This window comes from Stegastes partitus, unplaced genomic scaffold (assembly GCF_000690725.1).
Source record: "Stegastes partitus isolate 25-593 unplaced genomic scaffold, Stegastes_partitus-1.0.2 Scaffold124, whole genome shotgun sequence".
Taxonomy (NCBI): domain Eukaryota; kingdom Metazoa; phylum Chordata; class Actinopteri; family Pomacentridae; genus Stegastes; species Stegastes partitus.
In genome coordinates, this window is record NW_007577855.1 from 530,630 (window position 1) to 551,525 (window position 20,896).

The window sequence follows — 20,896 nt, forward strand, 5'->3', positions numbered from 1 at the left end:
GTGAGACGGATCTCCGAGCCTTCCCAAAACAAGTGCTCTCCCTGCTCACGTCAAACATCACCTCCAGTCTGTTTACTTTGTGAGTTTGGTTTCTATGGGACTCGCATATCCATAGTGTTTTGGGTTCACATAACTCCTGGCAGGTCGTCTCGTGGATCGCTGGCCCCGGGGCTGACAGGGATGGGCCGGCGCTGTCAGAGCGAGACAATGAGACGGAGCTTACACGAGGCTAACTCACGCTCCTCCGTAGCCGTGATTCATGCTAATCCCGCGGCCTGTGCAATTAAGGCCATCACTCCGCTCCAACAGCGTTTACCGAAGATTGTAAAGCCGCCGTATTATAGCAGAACGCGCTCGGCCAACACTGATTGGCGGCTGCGAGCTGAGAAAATAAACAGTGTTTGAAGATTAAATGTTTAGAAGATTAGATGAGTTAATTTGGCCCTTCAGGCAGGAAAAAAAGCAGAGAGCGTTTCTTCCTTCGTGATTTGGAGAAAAGAGAAAGGAAGACATGGGATATCTTCATCAGCGGTCATAATGGCTCCTCGCTTTATTTCTTTCCTCGTTTTTTTTTTTCCTCCCCTCGAGCACATTTTATACCTACAGTTTGTGAAGAAGAGCCCCGTGGGAGAAGGCGTTCACTACCTTTCCTTGGAAAGTGTTCCCATATTGGACTGAGTCAGCCTTGAGGATAAGCAGATGAGCGTTGGACGAGATAGAAACGCTCTTTTGGACTTCTTGCGACTGTGTAAACATCTAAGAATATGATGAAAATTATTGACACAAGTGGGTTTTCTGGAAATTGCAACTGCAGCTCTTGTCGAGACTAAAAGTTCACTATTGATCTTGGAAAACGGCCGTCGACAAAAATACCGTCGCGGGGTCCGCTCGGTCGTTGCTCTGGAAAATATTTCTTAAAACTCAAGAGCAAAGAGGTTCTTAATGTAAATACAAATTTAATTCAGTTTCCATAGTAACAGCTGTTGATGAGACTCACATGAGAAGAAACTCTCCAGAAGAGCAGCTGAGTGGAGCTTGTTTTTGCCATTTTTTCCTCCAACCTCAACAATGAGCTACAACACTTAAAAACACATTGAGGAAATCAGCTCTCTGAAACAATCTCTGTATTAGCTCCCTACAGTGAAGCTTGTGATCAGAGAGAGAAACACACAGAAGTCACCGTCGCCAGAGCAGTAAATGCTCGCATTAAGCTCCGCTCAATACTGTTTTATTCTAAGCTTATTAGCCGCCGCAGCACCACCGCCTCCTCCTCGCTAAGCAGGTGGGAAACGTTTGACCTTCACACCCGCGCTGACATCCACTCCAACAGAAGTTAGCCCTCCTCTGAAATGTGCCACGACTCGCTCCTCATCCCCCCTTTTTCTTTTTTCTCTCTCTGAGGAAAACCAGGCATTCTCCGCTGCAGATGTCATTAGCGAGTGGAGCTCTGACAAATTTCTCTATAAAACGTATAAGTGCGTGAAAATAAATGGCTTCGGCGGGGCAGTTAGGCAGCGAGAGGAGAGGAGAGGAGAGGAAATACGAGTTGATCCGGTGGCAGAGGAGGAGCAGGAGAGATGGAATGCAAAAGAAATAAATCTTAACTAAACAGATTGTTCTGCTCTCTGTCGTTTCCATCCCTTTGTGTCCGAAGCTCACGATGAATCGAAGTTCCACCGCTTGGCTGCCCGACCTCTTTTACAACCTGTCAATTACTAACACTTCTGTCAAGGGGGCAGATTTGGCCTCGGAGGCAGGTTGCAGCGAGAAATCGTGTCAGCAGCGCCGTCCGATTACCCCGAATACAGGAGATCTTTAGTTTGTGGTTTGACTCGTGCAGGATTTCTCCAAGCTGGTTTAGTTGAATGACATACTTCAGTTAAAATGCACACAACACCAGCTGACCCGCAAATGAAAACCAGGAGATGTTTTCAATTTAACAACAGCTACAGAGAAGAAAGGGGGCGAATTTACCAATCTGCAGTTCCAATAGAAGTCATTGGAAGGTATCCCCCTAGGAGGTAGTGCACACATGTGTGGAGGATAGCTGAAAATTCATCAGAACACCAGACTGTGCACATCACGAGCAGCGCGCAATCATCAGTCGGCTGCAGCCAGAACGTAAACAAACGGCAAAGTTGTCAAAGTGTCCAATCAGAGAAGCTGTCCTCGCCAAGACAAATCAGAACGGTGGATATCGCACGTCTCTGTTGCATCTGGCTTTAAAGGCGGGACTTTATGTAGCAGCACGAAGACAGGATGATGAGGAAAGTGTAGCTAAGGAGTCTTCTCAGTGTGTGTGTGTGTGTGTGTGTGTGTGTGTGTGTGTGTGTGTGTGTGTGTGTGTGCATTTTTGAGTTCTTGCCACCAAGCCGAGCACAAGTCTCGTCTCCAGAGGAGGGGAGTGAGCAGGAAGCCACTGAAAGCCAGCTCCTTCACTTCTGTGACACATTTATTGTCCTCAGCTCGCATCCATCTTTAAAACAGCACACTCTTAAACTTTAACCTGAATTCCTCAACGGCCCACTCTCCTCTTTTTTTTTTTCTTCTTCTTCTTTCTTTCTTTCTTAACCCCTCACTGTGCACCTTAGAGCGCAGGGAGAAATAATTTGTCGCTGCAGTTTTCTTCCCTCGTTCTCTGGGCTCGGTCTGCAGTGGGTCACAAACGGACCGTGAAACCTGCAGCATTCGCCACAGCTCAGGTGTTTTTCTTGGAAGAGGCGGCGGAGAGGGAATGTGGAGAGATGAGCTCATAAAGAAACTGATTTTTTCGCAAAAAAAAAAAACGGATGCAGAACCAACGAGCGAGACGTCCCGCGCACGTTATTGGCTCGGAGATGCAGAAGTAACAACTTGCAGCTTAATGGGCGCCAGTGAGTGACAAGATGAGCTCGGTAGTTAGCTCCATCCTGTGGGATAATGATCAAATCTCAGCAGCGATCAGCAATTTTGCAATTGATCGTAATCCCTTCAGAGCTGCTTTATTAAAGCGCTTAATATAAACATGACTGTCTTCTGAAACTATGAACCTGAGCGCACAGTCACAGTAAATGCCAGCGAGCAGGGAGGCCAAGAGTTGCACATTTCAAAGAGAAGGAGAGGATCAAAAGGATCAGAATGTGGCAAGAGTGTGTGTGTGCATGCATATGCATCACTTTCATGGCACTCGCTGTATTTGGGCTCAGAGAAGAAGTCAGATCTGTGCTTGAAACTCAGCTACGAATCCAAAGCTGTCAGGAACACGATGCTGTAAATGCAAATTGAAGACATTTAGTATTATTTTCCAAAGCAGTTCGTAGCCAGATTCTCTGACACAAGTACACTGTCCAGTTTCAGCCGCTTAAATTATTTATCTGCAACCACAGTGGTGGCTTGATGACAAATGCAAAAGAAATAAAAAGAACAGTGGGCGCAAAAGCAAAGAAGAAGAATATATATTATATTTTACCATTAAAAAATATCATTTTGGTTAAAGAGCTTCTACATACTGGTGTATTAACCATTACAGACACATAAAAACATTATGTTGGGGATTACCAGTGCTGTTAATTTAGGTCAACTGTGGCATAAACCTTATACTGGCTGGTGAATTTGTTCAGCACTGTACATGAGGTTTAATTTAAGCTGCAGGTGAATTGGACATGAATAAGTTCAGTGCAATGTCAGTGGCATTGCATAAGATGATGTTGTAGTAGTTGTAGAAATTAAAAAGCCCTTTAATAAATCACGCTTAAGTAGTTAAATGTACAAGCAGGTTCTAATTGTGAACCAAACGAACGCATCTTAAGTGATCTTCTCTTTTCAGTACAAAAATTGCGACAGTTTTTAAACGCAGATCAGCACAATGTTAATAAATCCGTCTACAAGGACAATAAATTCAATACCTTTCTAATCTTATAGCATTTATTTGCAGAATTAGTAAAAAAGACTCGCAATGGGAACCAAGAACAAAAGCTGAATGTCACAGGATAGTTGTATTCCGCAGCATTGTGTGTATGAATGTCTATTTATTCTCAATAAAGTTAAAAAAAATAAAAAATAAACATATACCAGCAATGCAGTACATGACACAGATGTGCTTCAGTTGCTCTGCTTCTTATAAAACCTGTAGATTCCACCACTTGTTCTGCCTTATGAAGCACTTGGTCAAGTAGATTTTTGAAAAGCCAAATAAAAATTGTCAAGGTAATAACCGCTAAACAATATAATAATAATAATGTATCCCGTTCAAGTTTGATTGGATCCATTATTGGTGGAAAACCAGGAGCGCTCTGCCGTCCTGCAGCAGCTACAGCAGACGGACTCCTATCGTTGGCAGCTGGTTTGGTGCACGCCGATTGTTTCTGACACTGATGGAGCAGAGATATTTTTACTGTACTTCCTCCAGAACCACATTTACTGCCCTCCTCTGCTGTGGCACTGTGCCTACCGTTCAGTACGAAGCAGACCGTCGTGCATGCCGGCACACACACACACATTTACATGCATCCACTGCTCTAATTGCAATGTTGGAACAGTAGCCCTTAAGTTTTTTTTTTTTTTCTCAGGGGAAGCTGTTTTTTAGCAAAAAAAAAATTGCAGCATTTCATATCCTCTGTAACCAAATGTGACATTTCTGACTCAGGCAGGAAGGATACATTTGGGAAGTGGAGATGGAGGAAAAAGAGACCCCTCTGATCCAGAAACCCAAAACCCCCCCATTGTAATTTAGTCATCGGCAGAAGGCAATTAGCGAAGGGAGGACTGGTCTTTGCCAGAGCAAGCAAACGAATGACACACACTCAGAGCAAACTCAGCGTTTTGCAATGAAAGTGCAATTTTTGCTGCGCTAATAATGTCACCAGAGACAATGGGTGCTATTTTTAAGATAATAGTAGGTGCAGATTGAAGCTTAGCACAGAGAGTTTTATTGTGGTGGAACTGAAAGAGGAACAGGGAGGAAGTGGAATCAGGACTCACCTCCTTTCAGCCTGAAGATTGAAAGAAGGAGGGTAAAAGCCTCATTATTTGTCTCATATAATGTCAAATGAAAGATTTAATCCAACAAGGCTGAGCTAAAAGTCTAAACTTAGATGTTGTCGAGCTACGATTCTCCTGAAATCGTTTTGGTCCAGCTGATTATTGCTGATTAGACGTGATTATTATTATGATCAAGGTGAGATTTTGAAAACTGAGACAAATACAAAACGAACACAAATCAAGAGAGCACGTATCCCCACATACTGAGTGTCTATTAAAGCAGCTGGATTTCAAAAACTGAGGAAAAAGTTTTCACAGTTTCTCATTTCAGAAACGATTGTAAGCCCGATGACTAATCTGCGTCCCAATGAAATGTAAGTGGTTGTGTAATTGATGTCAAAAGAAGCATTACCCCCAATGTGTTATTGATTCGGCGGATATTCATTTATATTTACCCTGGCAGGAGGTCGACTCTCAGCTACACGATGATTGTGCCGCTCAGCGGGCCAGGAAAATTGACTATAATTATCAAATAGGCCACTTAAGCTTAATCTGATGAAAATGGCTTCAGAAAATACTTTGACCTTTTGGTGAAGCTTTTTTTTTTTTTTAACGTCTTGCAGCTGATTTATAAAAACCGGCTCCGAAGAGACACACAATCTAGATTTATCAATTTCACTCCCGTCGAACTGTAAACGTCAAATATGAAATCGGCGCCTCGTTTCCGAAGAGGTCGCCGGCCGCGGCAGCGACCCAAACACCGGCCGCTGTTATCCTTCTCCTTAAATCTAACTCGTCTGTTTCTTTTTTTTCCTCTCTATCTTTGTTTGTCATCGGCTCACTCTTTATTTTTTCACCGACCTTGTTTGTTATGAAGACTTAAGAGTTCATTTAATTTCCCGCCCACTGCTGGAGGAACCCCGCGAAGAAACCCAACACCGTCGTCTAAAAGTGGAAACTGTGCTGCTCCGCGTTCCTGCGTTGGAAACCGGCGGCCATCGTAGGAGGCAGAATGAAAGCTGCAGGTTGTTCTCTTAAGTTTCTGTCTGACCACACATGTACTGAAATGCATAAAATGTCTTGATTGAGAGATTAATTTGGTTTCCAGCCTCGAAACACTTTTATGTAAATAGGATCACAGCTGGCTCTTATCACAAGTGAAGCTCAGTTCCTAAAAATACAGAAAGTAATAATTAACTATCCAGTTTTTACACAACTTCCAGTTTGTTTTACGTCATTTGCAAAAACTGCCAGAGTTGTCGCAATTTCTTCAACCAAACTTATTTTTTATTTCACTGAACTTCCCCATTGGCTTCGCTTCGGATGCTTCTAGAAAAAATAGTATGTTTTTTTAAAGGCTTTCCAATATCAAGAGTCAAACCCGCCTCCTATAAATTAAACCATCCTCACTGACTGTATCGGAAAAATATTCACTAAAACTCATTTATTTCCCCCAACATCTGCTTTTATTGTCATGACAACACAGAAGCATTTGGTTGAGATTAGGAAAAGATTGCAGCCTTGGTTAAATAAGTGACTCATAATCCTTCCCTTTCAACCCAAACTGCTTTTAATGCCTAAATGTTCACAGGGTGCACTGTTGACCACCACCACCATCCACCCCGAGCTCCTCCCAGTGAATTTAAAACATACAGAAGAATAAAAAAGGAAACACACTTAAATCGTGATCGGGGGAAAGTCAAAAAGGTGAATGTTCAGGGACGGGATTACAATAAAAAGATCGAGCTTCTATATTCGCCAAAAGTCGGCATCGGCTACTGATAAAACAAACGGCAGGACAGACTGGCTCCATCCCTCCATCCATCCACCTCTTTCCTCGCCCCACGCTTTCCGTCTTTCCTGGTAGACGGCAGAACCGTCTCCCATTGGCCATCGCTCGCGCTCCACCTCGACTTTCATCTCCGGCCAACGGCTTGTCGCGGCCGCACAGGGTAGAAAAATACGAGAGGAAAAATACAACCAAAAAACACGAGGAGGGGGGAAAAGAAAGAAGGTGAAATGCATTCTCCAGGTTTTTTTTTTTTTTTTTTACATCAGGTGGACATCTGGATATCTACAGAGACCGGGAACATAATCATTCCAATATCTCTAAGTGTCTCGAGAGGTTAGAGAGCAAAAGATAGACAGAGTGAGTGAGACTGAGGCCAAGTTTTTTTTTTCCTTACATGTGACATACAGGTCTGGGTCTTAGCTCCAGATAAAAAACACCGGGGGCTTTGGAGAGGAATTTTTTGCGGCGCGATCATCATCTCATAACACAAATATTACCATTAATGACTCAATTTCCTTATAATTTCCTTATCGTAAGTGGGCCCGTTTGTTTGCTTTGTCGTCCTCCAGCGATACTTTTGTTATTAGAAGCAGCGAGGGGACTCACGTGGGAACCCGATGACTTATTCGGCTGGGGAGGGGGGGGTCCCCACATTACCGCTCTCATCCTTGCGGCCCTGAGACCCGGCAGCAGTGGAAGCTATTTAAACAGCACTTACTGGTAGTACGCTCAGTCAAGAGGCTCTCTCTGTCTTTATATCTCCCCCCCTCTCCCTCACTTTCTCTCGCACACCCCTAAAGTCTCTTTTCTTGTCCCCATAATGAGCCTTACAGAGTAGCTAAATCAGCTGAGGCCAAGCTCCTCTCTCAGTTGGACACCGAAACCCTAATTAACCGGCCGTATCGCCCCCAGAGGCAGCGGGCCCGGCGAGCGAGAAAGGGTTAACAAGAGGGGAAAAAGGTGTCGGGCAAACGAGGCAAAAGCTTTTATTCCAACAGATGTGCTCGCTTTTTTTTTTTTGTGGTCATTTCTGGAACACAGAGAGAGAGAGAGCATTGTTGAGAAAACGTGTAGCCCCTCACCCCACTCCGGTGTCTTGTCTGTGAGAGCTAATGAGTGATGGATTAACCTGGGATCACCCCTGGCAAATTGAGATGACCCCGCAAACTTTCCCCTAAGTACCCTCCCAGAAGTCTGCATTCCACTTCACACAACCAAACGCACATATAAGGTACACAAGCGCTATTCTCTCTCAGTAGGGGTGTGCGGTTTGACATCCACACAGGATGCGTGCAGAGGCATCAGTTATGTGCACAAAAAACAACAATAGCTGCAAAAAAATGACTGTTTTCGTTTATTTTTTTAATGTTTTTCACATTATATGGGCAGGTATGGGAAGTTTGACTACTTGCAAACCGCTCACACACGACCTCACGCTGCAGATTTCCAACAACAAGCGATGACCCCGTCGACTCCTAATTAGAAATCCTGCCCATCAACCTGCGTCGCATCCTGTCCGAAACTTTATTGCAAATCCGTCTACTTTGTGCTGACCTCTGCTGACTGAGTTCTCTTTGTGCAGCCGTGTCGACCTGCTGCGTGCAAGTGGAGCTTCATTATCATCTTTTTTTTTTTTGGATCCAACAATCCTTGAGGACACAGATTTTTTAAAAAAACCTAATAGCTGCATGTATCACTGTCACTTATACGGGCAATTACAGGCCCACACACACAAACACAACTTGTGTCTTAAAGGCATCCATGACGACCGGGCGCTACAAACCTCCGCTGACCCGCCGGCTGCCACGCACACAGCAGACCCACGCAGCCCTGCAAGCCCGACTTATATGGGAAAGACAAAAATCATTGTTGATAAATCACCATCGGCCTCTCGACAACAACACGCACGCACGCATGCAGGAGGAATTCCAGGGAAGGTATTCTCCTCTGGCGGCGTGTGAGCGTGTTTGACGCAAAATGAGATTGTTTGACTCTTGCTTGATCTGTCACAGGTGCTTTCTCCAACCGTGTTTGTGCGAGAGAACGAAAGACAGAAATAGCTCAGTTTTAACCCTGCTTGTTTCTTGCCTTCCTAATAACACTTAAAGGGTTACCCCGCTCGAGAAAACCCTTTGAAACCTTATCTGCATCTCCAGTCTAAGAGTTTACAACATAATTAAGCACCGCAGACGCTTCGCTCCTCGGAGGCAGGTTCCAGCTGGTTGCAGTTCACTCGGATGACGACGGCAGTGCGCTACGGGAACAGCGGGGGGCGCTCTGATCTGCCGAAGCGGCTGCCGTACGGAGGTGTAACTCCATCCAGCCATTAATCATCTATAGCTGCGAGTGTTAAGGACCTCTGCTTCCATCGCAATGCGCTCATGCTCGTGCTAGGTGGTCCTCTCGGCAAGCTGCGCTGCCAGAGAGGCTTTTTTTTCGCCAGGACTTTCACCTTGAATCAAACACCGAGCTGCTGCTGCTGCGTATACAAAAGCTTTGCTCTCTTTTAATTCTCTCTCTCACACACACACACACAGAGGAGAGGATCTGGTTTTTATTGTTGTTGTTGATGCCGGTACAGCCCTATCAGCTGCAAGAAGATTTGGAGGAGTTGTAAGAAACCGAGCCAAGGCTTTGATTTCTAAGTGTGAACAGACTCGGGTAATTGCAGCATAATCTAACAGCACATGTACGGCACCAGGTTCTCGTGATGTGTTTCTTTTTTTACCTGATTAAACGCAGCATATAAAAGGTTTTTTACATTTAATCTCATTAACCATCCACAGCAGGACAGTCGTGGGGCACCGTGCAGGAGAATTGCCTTTTTTTCCATCTCTTAAAATCACTTTCTTTGCTTCCTTTTTTTCTTTCTCTGTTGTTGCCTCCAATCCACATTATATATTTGCTTTGGCTGCGAGCGCTGGGCCCCGCTCTCGCTAACCTGCCGCCACACAGAGGTGCTGAGATCATCAGGCCTGATCCTCTACAGCGCCGCTGGATCAGGTCTCGCATACGCACACGCTCGCCGCTGCCAACGCCTCCGCCGTGCACCCGGCCGGGCTCCCTCATGCACACTGTTTTCCTTCACTGTTTACTGGTCCCTTTATGACCCTTGTTAACAAGTGGGGCTGCTCTGGTCCGTGTACGGCGGCAATGAATCAGGTTCCAGCGCGTTTTAGACCCGACGACTGTACGGTGACGCTGGCTGGTGCGTAAACTGATGGGCTTTAAGGGGAAACCTGAAGAGTTTTATATATCATGTGTATTTACAGGTTTTTAGCAACTGCATATGTGAAATAAAAAAATAAAAAAAGTTGTGTAAGTCCTTTAGTGGCTCCAGGGGGAGCTGTGCGAAGTTTAATATACCGAGCGCCGTCATTTGCGTGAATTGAGGATGAAGACTACAAGTTTTTTGGAAATAAAGAAGTTAGGAAGCAGCGAGCAGCTCAGACTTCTGCAGTCTGCTTGTCATCACAGCACCTCAGCGTCTGACCGAGCTCTCGCCTGTCAGGTTGCATTGTGGGTAACGCAGGTGCCAGGATTTGACAAGGGAAAAAAAAACGAGTGTGTGGAATAAAAAATAAAAAAGATGATGCTTCTGGTTCTGCGGTACTGAGTTTGATTTGTTTTTTAACCGTCCATTGTGAGTCCAGCGACGTCACTGGAAGACGGCTAAATTGTTGAATCGGCGGCGGAGTACTTCAAGAAATGAAACAGCCGCTGCCAAATAAAAAAAAGCCAATTGCCAAAGTTGTGAGTTGGAGACAATGCGTGAACTTTCCAAGCGATTCCTCTGAGGATAAAGCGGGGAAATGAAGTGTTGTTTTACATTTATGGTAGCAAAGTCCTGCAAAGTTCATCTTCTACTGTTCGCTTCAAGCCAAGCGGGGGGCGGAGCGCGCTGCTTGATTAGCGCCCGTCGCCTCCATGTGACTGCATTTAATTCTGCGGCTGCTTAATATATGCGGGAGACAGTCGGGCTGTGGTCGGTGAAGCCGATGAGTGAGGCGCTGCAGCGTCTTGCGTCTAATGTGTGAACACAGGCTGATGTTGTCTGGCGCTGGGTTTTTAATTACCCCCAATCATTCGGTACCCACTCGAACCAAAACCTTTCCATTACAAACGCCCCTCGCTCTCTCTCTCTCTCTTTGCTTCTTCCCACTTAAGCTCATGCCAAACCCACAGCACGCAGAGATCCTCCCTCGGCTAAGACGAGCTTTCACTACGGCATCAAGTCACCAATTAATTCATTAACAGACGTCTCCTCGGGCGCTGAAACGGCTGCACACATCCCAGACGGAATCACTGTTTGCATAAACACCCACCGGCAGACAATGTAGATTTAGAGACGCTCAGATACTCTTTTCTCTCTCTCTCTTGCTAGAGCAGAAACAAATGCAGCGTACAACGTCAGGGCCTACTGGCAGAGGAGAGGGAAAACAAACATAAACAGGTAGCTGGCAGACGGCAGAGACAGGTATCGACAGAGCGTCTCGTGTGTCGCTGGGAGCAACCCGCTGAGTGGTTTGTAAGCTCTTCAACTTGTACCTTTTTGTCTTTACCTCAGCAGCTAGCAGCACATTCGCAGATGTTTGGGAGCCATCCTGGTCGTGTTTGAATTTGAATTTGTAATGCATTTAACTTTTCGCACCTAAGGCGACCTGCCATGATTGAGCTGAAGAGCGCGTCTTCCAATGAAAATAATGAAACAGCTGTCATCGCTGCAGAAAGAAAAAAAACTTCATGCTTGTGGTTTGAAAAAGATTAATCAGATTGCTGACAATTTTTAATGGGCACGTCCAGATTTCTCTCCCGAGAGCGTACCTGACAGCATAAGAGCGACGGACAGAGAGAAGAGGGAAAAGATCGTTTGGATCTCATCAGCGGGAACAATTATCACCAGCTGCTGGAAGGAGCGTGGCACAGATTGAACGGAAAGATTCGAAGCCGCTCGGCGTGTTTTCGTCCGCAGGTATCCGGCTGCGATGATCATAATAAATACCGCGGTGATGGTAATAATGATGATTAGGATCTGAGTTTCGGATGGGGTTGGATGTTGTAATAAAAGCAGCCGCACGGTCCACGGTGAGTTCAAGCTCCAGCGAGGGTGACAAGAGGAAGTGAGTGCAGGACGGCGGCCAGCGGAGTAACGCAATATGGCTTTCTGTCAGCGGCAACATGGCTTCGCACCAAAGCGTTTCTCAAAAACAAGAATCGAGGTTCCATTTCTCGTACGAGGCTATTGGACCTGCGCGCGCACACACACACACACACACACACACACACACACACACACACACTCGGGCTCTGGCTGGAAGCGCGGACTCACACTGCGAGCAGGGATCTGTGTTGCATTACGTGTCGTAGCCAGAGCAATGAAACAAAACCGCAGCCGCAGAAATGTTCACTTTGCCCAAAGGGAGCCCTGAGCTGAACAACAGATACACAGGGCTGTGAAATTTCAGAACGGATTTTTTGTCTTTTCTGACAACTGAACACATTCCATCAGCCCCGAGCAGTGCGACCTGAGCTCTGTCAAAAGGCAGAGAAATCGATTGTGATGAAAATGATCTTTTTTTTCCCCCCACTTGAGACTAATGCCGGACAACAAGCACAAAATTCTCGTAAAGGAGAGTTTACAGATGTATTTTGGATTGGGTTTGCGGTGGCAGCCTTCCATGCGTTTCCTCCCTCGGTCCAAACACACACACACACACACTCTCTATCTGTACATTATCCTCAGACATTTTTTGATATAAACTAATTTCCAATCTTCAAAGGGCTGTCAGAATTTATTATCTGTGCAAAACTGGAATTCCTTCAAAATTGAACGGCTTCTCGAACAGGCCTCATGACAAGCAACAACTAGCTCCAAAATTCCAGCTCACAAGGGTCTGCTGCCAACTGCTGACATTAATAGCTTCAAGATCTCCCATGCTCCAACATACTCAACAGTATCTGCATTATTTGTCACATCTATTGCTTCCATTTGAGGCGAAATTACTGCTATTAGGAATGAGCTCACTCCTGGGGATTGTGTGCTCTCTGGTTGCACAAGTGCACAAAGCAGCAGTTTTATTTTTAAAAAACTCCTCTGATTGGTTGGTTTTATTAAATTAAACCAATATTTTTTTTATTGTAAGAGGGGTTTTCTTATGATTCCAAAGGTAAGGATCATTCTTAAATCCAAAACAAATCCACTTTTTCATCCTGTGACTGAGGTCTGCTGGCTAGTTTTCATCCAAAGGGGCCATTTAAGGGCCAGTTAAGCCATTTATTCTATTTTTAGAGAGTTCAGAAGGTAGCGGTCACACTCGTACTAGTTGTGTTTCTCACTTTTTGCAGCAAGAAGACGGAAATCTGTGCATGTAGCGATGATCAGACAGATGAAGGAGTTTCTCCATGTCTGTATTTTTCATTTTTGGCGAGTGCAGTTTGTGATTTCAGGACTGATCGAGGCTCAAAGTTCACATCTGATACTTTCAATTTCAGATGCAACCAGCTGTTAAATGCCTGGCATGGATTCTCAGCTATGTGACAAGCCTCTCACACCCTCCCAGTAGGAGTACTGGCTGCATGTGGCCTGCAGTGCAGTCCTGGTGTGATCCTGCAGGGCACTTTTCACTATTACTGCCCTTCCACCGCATGTGTGTATCTCTTCTGGCTGTCTCTCTTTTTTTTTTTTTTAGTGTTTAGTTACAGCACTTGATATACAGTACCATCAGCCTTGCTTACAGTATGTTCTGGCTTGGCGTCCATGTTTCTGTCTGTTTGAGAGATACAGCAGGTCTCCAGAATCTAAAACAGAAGGCCGAGCCAGTCGTCTGGAGCGTGCACGACTTATTTTTGCAGCGGTTTACAAAACCAGTCATAAACACTGATAAGAGCTGGTGGAAATGGAGAGAGGCCATTCCCCCTTGTTTGAACTCGCGGCTAAAGACCTGAAGGAAACTTTTTCGTCGAGCGTGCGGAGGAGAAAGAGGTGAGCGAAGCAGCGAAGGTGAGGAAGTTGTAAGACAGTGCAAAGTGCACGAGCCGCCGGGTCACTTTATTCCCAGCTTTGTTTGCCGTGACCGAGGCCTAACAATGCGTCCGGCCGCTATCTTTTGAAGATGAAGGATGCCGGTTTATAAAAGGTGCACGGTGAGCTGCGTAAACATTAACCAGACCTTCAATGTGGAAAAGCATCAACCAAGCAAACATCTGAGGGAAAGGCCTGCAGGACGTCTCTGTTGTCTAATGCGATTTAAATGACAGCCATCAATTCTCGTGTGCAAACACTCACCAAACGCACGTCTGACCGACGGACAAACATCTAAACAAAAGCAACAAATATCTCAAAGAAAACATCCATCCTCGCGCCACGGTTTCACCCTCTGAGACATCATTAGCGTCCGCTTTTATGATCTCACCAAATATTCATCAACACCTGACAGACGGAACCCAATCAGACAGAACCGGCAACCTTTATATCCGTCGTCTGGTGGAGCTGGTGCACCTTGGCCAGCGACGAAAACAACCTTTGATTACGTTTGAGAAATTCCTCCCCCCCCCCAAAAAATCTTGAAATCGATCGCTGCTGGTTGTGTAGCAGGAAATGTTTCTGCTATCACACTCCCCTCCTCTTATTGTTCTGGAATGATCCGAACCCTCATTAAGGTTTGGGCACCAATCCACGAAAATAGGAAAAAAAACGACACCACCAAACAAAAGAAAGCCAACAGCTGTTTTTAAGCATTAACGTATGTTCGCTTGTAGATGCACTGAACATTTTTTTCCCATATTTTTTTTACATATCACAAGACATAAAAACAATTTAAATATTTTTTTTTTTACCCCCGTCTATACGAGTGGTTGTGGCTTTAAAACTCAATTATTTTAATGGGTATCAAATCGAGCGTGTCAACTCTTCTGCACCGCATGTTTGCTTCTGTCAGTCAAGACGCCCGTGAGCAGCACCTGGGAACGTTTGAGCGCGGTGTAGATTTTGATAAAGGGGGACAAAACAAGCAGCCGATCTGTTCGAATCAAGCGGATGATAATTGGGATGTAAACGACGGTGTAATTTCCCCGCGTGTCCTTCTTTTGCTTTCCAAAATTCTATCGTCGTGCTTCCTCAGTTTCACACAGTAGTTGATTTTCTTGATTTATCTCTAAAAAGCATTCTTTCCAGAGAGGAGAGGAGTTGATAAATGCTGATACACTCACACGAGTCACTTAATAAACTGCTCTCACAGTGTAACAAGCAGCAGAAGCAACTGGGGAGTTATTTTGCCCTGAGTTTGGACTCTCAGGCGACGAGCCGATAGCCTGCCTCATCATTTCCCCAAACCAAATTTGCACCTTTAGGATTCTACAAGACAGAAATAAAGTAAAAGCAGCAGACACCGATAAGTTTTTTTTGGTTTTGGAGTAGAAGAAAAGTTTCCTCCTGTCACAACAGCCTTTACATCTCCCGGAGAAAACAAAATGTGTCCAAACACACCGCTGACAACAGGCCATAGAAACGTCACTCTCTTGCCCCCTTCCTTTTCTCTCTCTCTCTGCACACATTTTCTCCATCACACTCCCCTTCTCTCGCTCACGTCCATCTCTTTCACTTCCACCATTGTTGTCTTGCTCCATCTCCAGCCCCTCCTTCTGTCCCTCTGTGTGCTGCAGTTCATTCTGCATGCCTTCAAGCTGTCTTTCTAATCTTCCTGAATTATTCAAGACACTTTCTCCTCTTCTTCTACTTTTTTTTTTTTACCCAACACGTCAACTGCAAACCGAACTAGAGGATAGAAAAAAAAAAAAGTGTGTTTACAGTTCATTTGCATTGAAAGAAATGTTCTCTGGGGGAGACTTTCTGACTGCAGGTTTTCTCATCATGCATTTATTAGCAGAAACAATGAGTCCTCGCATTACCGGTACATCCTTAATTTGCCGTTAATTAAACAGAAAGCTCGCTCTACCTTTGCATGCAACCTCACATCACTGAAGCAGGACTCTGGTGCTGAACTTATTGCATTAGAAGCTCCTCTTTTGCTACAGAGAGTCAATAACCCGAATGGATCGCTCAAGAGCTTCCTTTAAGATCACGATGGAGGTAATCAGCAAAGTGCACCGAGATAAAAACAAAGGCAGTGTTTAGATGTGCTTTTTCTGTTTTTTTCTCTTTCCTTTCCATCCTTTTCCAAAGTTAACCGCCATGACAAAGGTGTGAGTTCTTCTTTTCTTCAACATTTGCTGTTAGCTCACACACACACACACACACACACACATTTCCCCAAACCTGCAAGACGTCAGAAAGTGTAAAAACCTTGCAGACAACATGAAGGGTGCAGCAGGTGACAGGCCTTTGTGGCTCTAGTGTGAGTTGTATTAATTATTTGTGTGCTGGTTTGGCTTTAAAAAAAAAGGAAAGAAAAGATATTGGTCAAATGAAATAGTTTATTTATAATTTAGAGGGTGTGTGTGTTTTTTTCCAGAAGCATATCTGCATCCCTGGAGAGCATTTTGATATTCAAAAGCTGTAAACTCCAAATTTACCTCGTGGTAATTTTGCAAAACAAATATCATATTGCCAAGTCCTGAAATATTTGTGTATGCTGGGATTTTTGACTTTTTTTTTACTCATTTTGCTGCTTGATGCTTAAAGTTCTGACAGGATTCTGAAATGTAAGGACGTTAAAGGAGGATGGAGAGCTTTGTCTTTTTCTGCTGTCTGTACATAACTTTCCTCTTTTTTGTGCAAGTGCCACCTACATAAAACACATCTTATTTCACTAAAGGATCAAATAAATACAGGTGTAATGCATTTAAAAGGGGAATAATATGGAGAGAAAACCAGCTGCTAGAGTAAAGTGGCCTCCATATATAAAATAAAGCGTGTGATTAAAAACCCTTTCCTACCTGCTTTCTGACTCTCAGCATGTACAGTATGCAGCCATTTCCGCAAAGCTGCTCCTGTTGATTTAGCAACGTGTTCACGTCTGCCACCGAGAATGTCTCCTGGCTTTGGAAATGGACAACAGCAGCAAACAAAAACCTTTTAAACAGCTGCTGTGTGTCAAAGTGGCTGACATGTGCTGCGACTGTCAAACAATATCCCCTTTTCCGTGCAGACCTGCGGCTGAATGGAGCAAAAAAAAAAAAAACTGGATCGGTTTGTGTTGAACGTGTCTCTGTGTGATTGTGGGGAGTCACGCTGAGGTTTTAGTTCTAGCGTCCATCATCAGTCATTTCGCTGCTGGTCCTTTTTCATTCCTTCATCATGCTCCATAAAGCTCATCAGCAGGGACTGTGCAGGCATCAACTTCCTGCAAGTCTTTTCTATTTGGAAATCGATCTTATTGTAACGCTTTACTGTCAAATAATTAAAATAAATCCTGCAGAGAATTTGCTGCAATACCAAATACATCCCATGGCCTCAGAGTGGATGATAAATCCAGATTCTAGTGCAGAATATCATATATTAATCCTAAAAGCATGTGTTAAAACACTGGACAGTTTTAGTGATGTGATTAAATAATCTAAACAAACAGTGTTTCAGTCACTTCCCACAAGTTTGCAAAGCTCGCGAGCTTCTCCAAGCTTCATCCCCAAGCACAGAAGTAAAAGTAATCGAGTCCACTGGAGAGGGATGTAGCTGTGTCTCTAATCTACAGACTCACATATTGGTTCCAGGTTGTAATAAATCACAACTACTGTAACTTTGATCACTCAGCAGCTGATGTTGGCTCTCACTCACAAAGAGCAGGAGCACAGATATGATCAGAGATTTACTTCTTTTTTCCCCTCTAACACCTGTTTCTTTTTAAGAATTAAAAAAAAAACTGTCTGCTGTACAGTGACACATATTTAAAAACCTTAGTCATTAGGCTCAGCCACTTTTCCAGTTTTTAAAAAAATATATTCTTGCTTTGATTTGATCATCAGTCCAAAGAAATAAAGTCACTAATATTTGCAGAATTATATAAATTCAAGAAAATTTACACAGTTGTTAGAATTATTTTTTTTTTTAAATAAAATTGAAAATAAAATCCAGAAATCAAATTGAATTACACACACATTAGAATTATCTTTTTTTTTTTCTTTTAATTTTAAATTTTACATTTTTTGCTCATACCCCAGCACCTGACGTTTTAAAACATCATTTCACGACTGAATTTGATGTGGAAGACAGTTATGTGATAATCTGCCTTCAATTACCAGTTGTGGTGCCACTTTTATTTTTTATTTTCTTGCAGGATTCATCAGATAAATTAAAAGAAGGCGTCGCTTTATTGCAGCGGTGAAGTGGAGCTCTGAGAAATGTTGCTGCGGGATGATGAGGCTCAGCGGTTCCGTTTGAGGTGGTTTTTAAAAAAGGCTCCATCATGGCCCGCACCAGCCTAAATGGACTTTCAAATTGCATTTATTTTTTTTCTTGTTGCATGTGACTAAAACCCAATTGTGTGCTCGTGGACGTGCGCAACAGAATCAGAGAGAAATGTGGTCTGTGCTGCGGTTTTGTTTAAAGGGAGTGTTTAAGTTTGTGTTTAATGGAGTGAAGCAATAAAATATGTCACAGATTAGTCATAAAATATAAGAGAATTATTATTATTATAATGAGTCGTGTTATTAAAATTATCGTGGAGGATCATCAAATGCGTAATTTTGCATGACCAAATTCCAACACCTGATATTTCTTTTCTCTCTAATTATTATTATTATAAACACATTTTCTCAGAATCAGCCCATACAGGCACCACACAGGAAATTTATCCCGAGTGTCAGAACGCTGCTGAGCATCACACAGACTCTCCGGGACGCAGGACGGTGGATGGACTTACCGACACACTCGTTGGCCTCCCTGGCTGTGGCTCTCTGCCACGGTCTGTCGTAGTGGAAAGGTTTGCACCTGTCGCACTCCGGCCCGGCCGTGTTGTGTTTACACTCGCACACCAGACTGCCGTCCCGGTCCTTTACGCACCGGGACGCGTGTCCGTTGCACTTGCATCTCCCTCCGACCTGCAGGTCCGACACGGCGTAGAAGTACGAGTCCCTGGCCAGCTCCGAGTCGTCCTCGTTCTCGTCGCCGAACGTGTGCAACCGGCTGAAGATGACTTTGATGTCCGTGGCCGTCACCCAGTCCTGCAGCACCGGGGAGTTGTCAAAGTCGTGCGCCGACGGTCTGCCGTCCAGCGTGCTGAAGGCGATGAGGCCGCCGGTCAGAGGGTACATGTCGGTGTGGGAGTCCGTGCACACGGCCTCCTGCTCGTTCTGCTTCGTGATCACGGCCCTGTTGGGCTTGTTGTACATCTTCCTGCACTGGGTCGAGTAAAACTGAAAGGGCACCCAAGTTTTACCGTAGTCCATGGACTTGTAAATCGCCATGGATTCGGGTCTCGGCGAGCAGAACTGCAGGCTCACATATGTGACCTCGAACTTCTTGCCGAGGGACAGAGTCAGGGTGACGTTCTGCGGGTACTGGATGAAGTTCTCGGACTGCCAGCAGGTGAGGTTGTGCGGGTTGTTGAGATCCGTCAGGTAAGCCGGAGGGTGATACTTCTTGGGGTCGGAGGCGTCGCAGGTGTGACAGTTCCTGGTCCTCTCGTCTCCCTTCTCGGCCGATGTCACCACGCAGTAGCGGCTCGGCGTCTTGCCGCAGGTGCTGGACACCCTCATCTCCTTGCCGAAGGCGGAGTTGACGAAGTCCGGGATGCAGCGCCGCGGGTTGCCGTGCTCGTCGTAGCAGGGGTCCGGGGGAGAGGTCTGCGCCGCGAACAGGCTCATCCCGTAGCCGCCAAAGACGCTCCGGCACGACAGGGACGCGGCGAGCAGCAGAGTCAGCGCAACATCCACAGCTCTTCTCATGGCAGCTCCGTGTGTCTGTAGCTGGAGGAGAGAGGAGAACACACACAGCAGGCGTGTAAAGAGAGAAGTTAACAATCTGGTGATGACACAGGAACACAATCAGGACAGTTTTCCAAACCAGAACTGGAACACGTGTCAGAAAAGTCACTCACATCATGCCAAGTTTGGTTTAAAAAAAAAAAAAATCTATAAAACTCACTTTACCTGAGAATAATTTAAAATAACGTGACTAGAGAATGGAGGCTACTTTTCTCAATCACAGCTCCTCCTGTTTTTAGTTGTTTGTTTCTTCCAAATCTGCTGCGTAAAAACAGAGGAGCGGCGGATTTAAGAGTCGCTTGTGTCCTTATAGCAAGTCCCACTCCTCCTGCCGGTCTTTTCAAAATCTCTCTCCCCTCTCTCTCTCTCTCTCTCTTTCACTCTCTCTCTCCCTCCTCTTTCTCTCTCACTGCGCGTCTCCCTCTCTCGCGGATCGGATCCTGCTTGGCACAGCTTTAGGTTCAGCTCATCCTGAGGGGTGACACCAGGCGGAACAACGACGTCCACTGGTGGCGCATCAGAACACTGACGCGTGAAAGAGAGAGAGAGAGAGAGACGCAGATAATCTCAGGAGAAACAAAGAGAGAAAACATTTTTTGTTTCGATCATGATGAAGAACAGAGCACAGCTGGCCAACAGCTATTATAAAGCCAACAAATTACAGACACTGTTTGGTGTAATCATGCAAAGCAGATTAAAAAAAAATAAAAAATCTTCTTCCTCCTAAACCAAGCTGGATTCTTGTATCCAACACTGTCTTTTCCCCCTAATTCTAAACAATATTAAAGGAGTGACAAAATAATGAGTTTCACTAATAGCAGATACAACCACTGGCTCCTATATATCCGATTAGGAACATTAGACATGAATAAAAATGCTCAAATTTGTCTAAATCCACATGAACAGACTATTACAGACACATAAATCAATTTAAGAATGCCCATCCTCTAATAAATAAAATGTTCTCGGCACTAACATGTACATATGATGAAGAAATGCGTTTTGTTTAGGCTGTAAAGTGACACCAGTGCCTCTAGTTTACCTTCCAAACATCACATTCAGCTCCACTTGTGTTGCAGATTGCAGTATCACATCCCTCCTGGGCTGAAGCTCTCCTGTCAGCTCCATGAGACCTGTTGAATGTCAGCAGGAAAAGTAACAGCGCCATCCTGTGGCCATACAAGGTAACAGCAGATGAGCAAACAGCAGCATCTCTTTCTCCCAGATGGTGGAGGTAGAACACAGGCTATAGCATGACAGTCAGTG

General features: G+C 44.8%; 1 protein-coding gene across 2 annotated transcripts in view; it reads right to left on the reverse strand.

Annotated features, from left to right (window-relative positions):
• ntn1a (netrin 1a) overlaps nt 1–20,008 on the reverse strand; it is a 58,981-nt gene extending 38,973 nt beyond the window's left edge. Inside the window, exons 1-2 of one of the 2 annotated variants that reach the window (XM_008278486.1) lie at nt 19,796–20,008; nt 18,568–19,612 (exon numbers count right to left, since the gene is read on the reverse strand). In XM_008278486.1, the coding sequence (XP_008276708.1) occupies nt 18,568–19,591 (1,024 nt within the window). In that variant the 5' untranslated portion in view covers nt 19,592–19,612; nt 19,796–20,008. The other variant, XM_008278487.1, reaches the window with a different exon arrangement.
• Nucleotides 20,009–20,896: the final 888 nt, after the last annotated feature.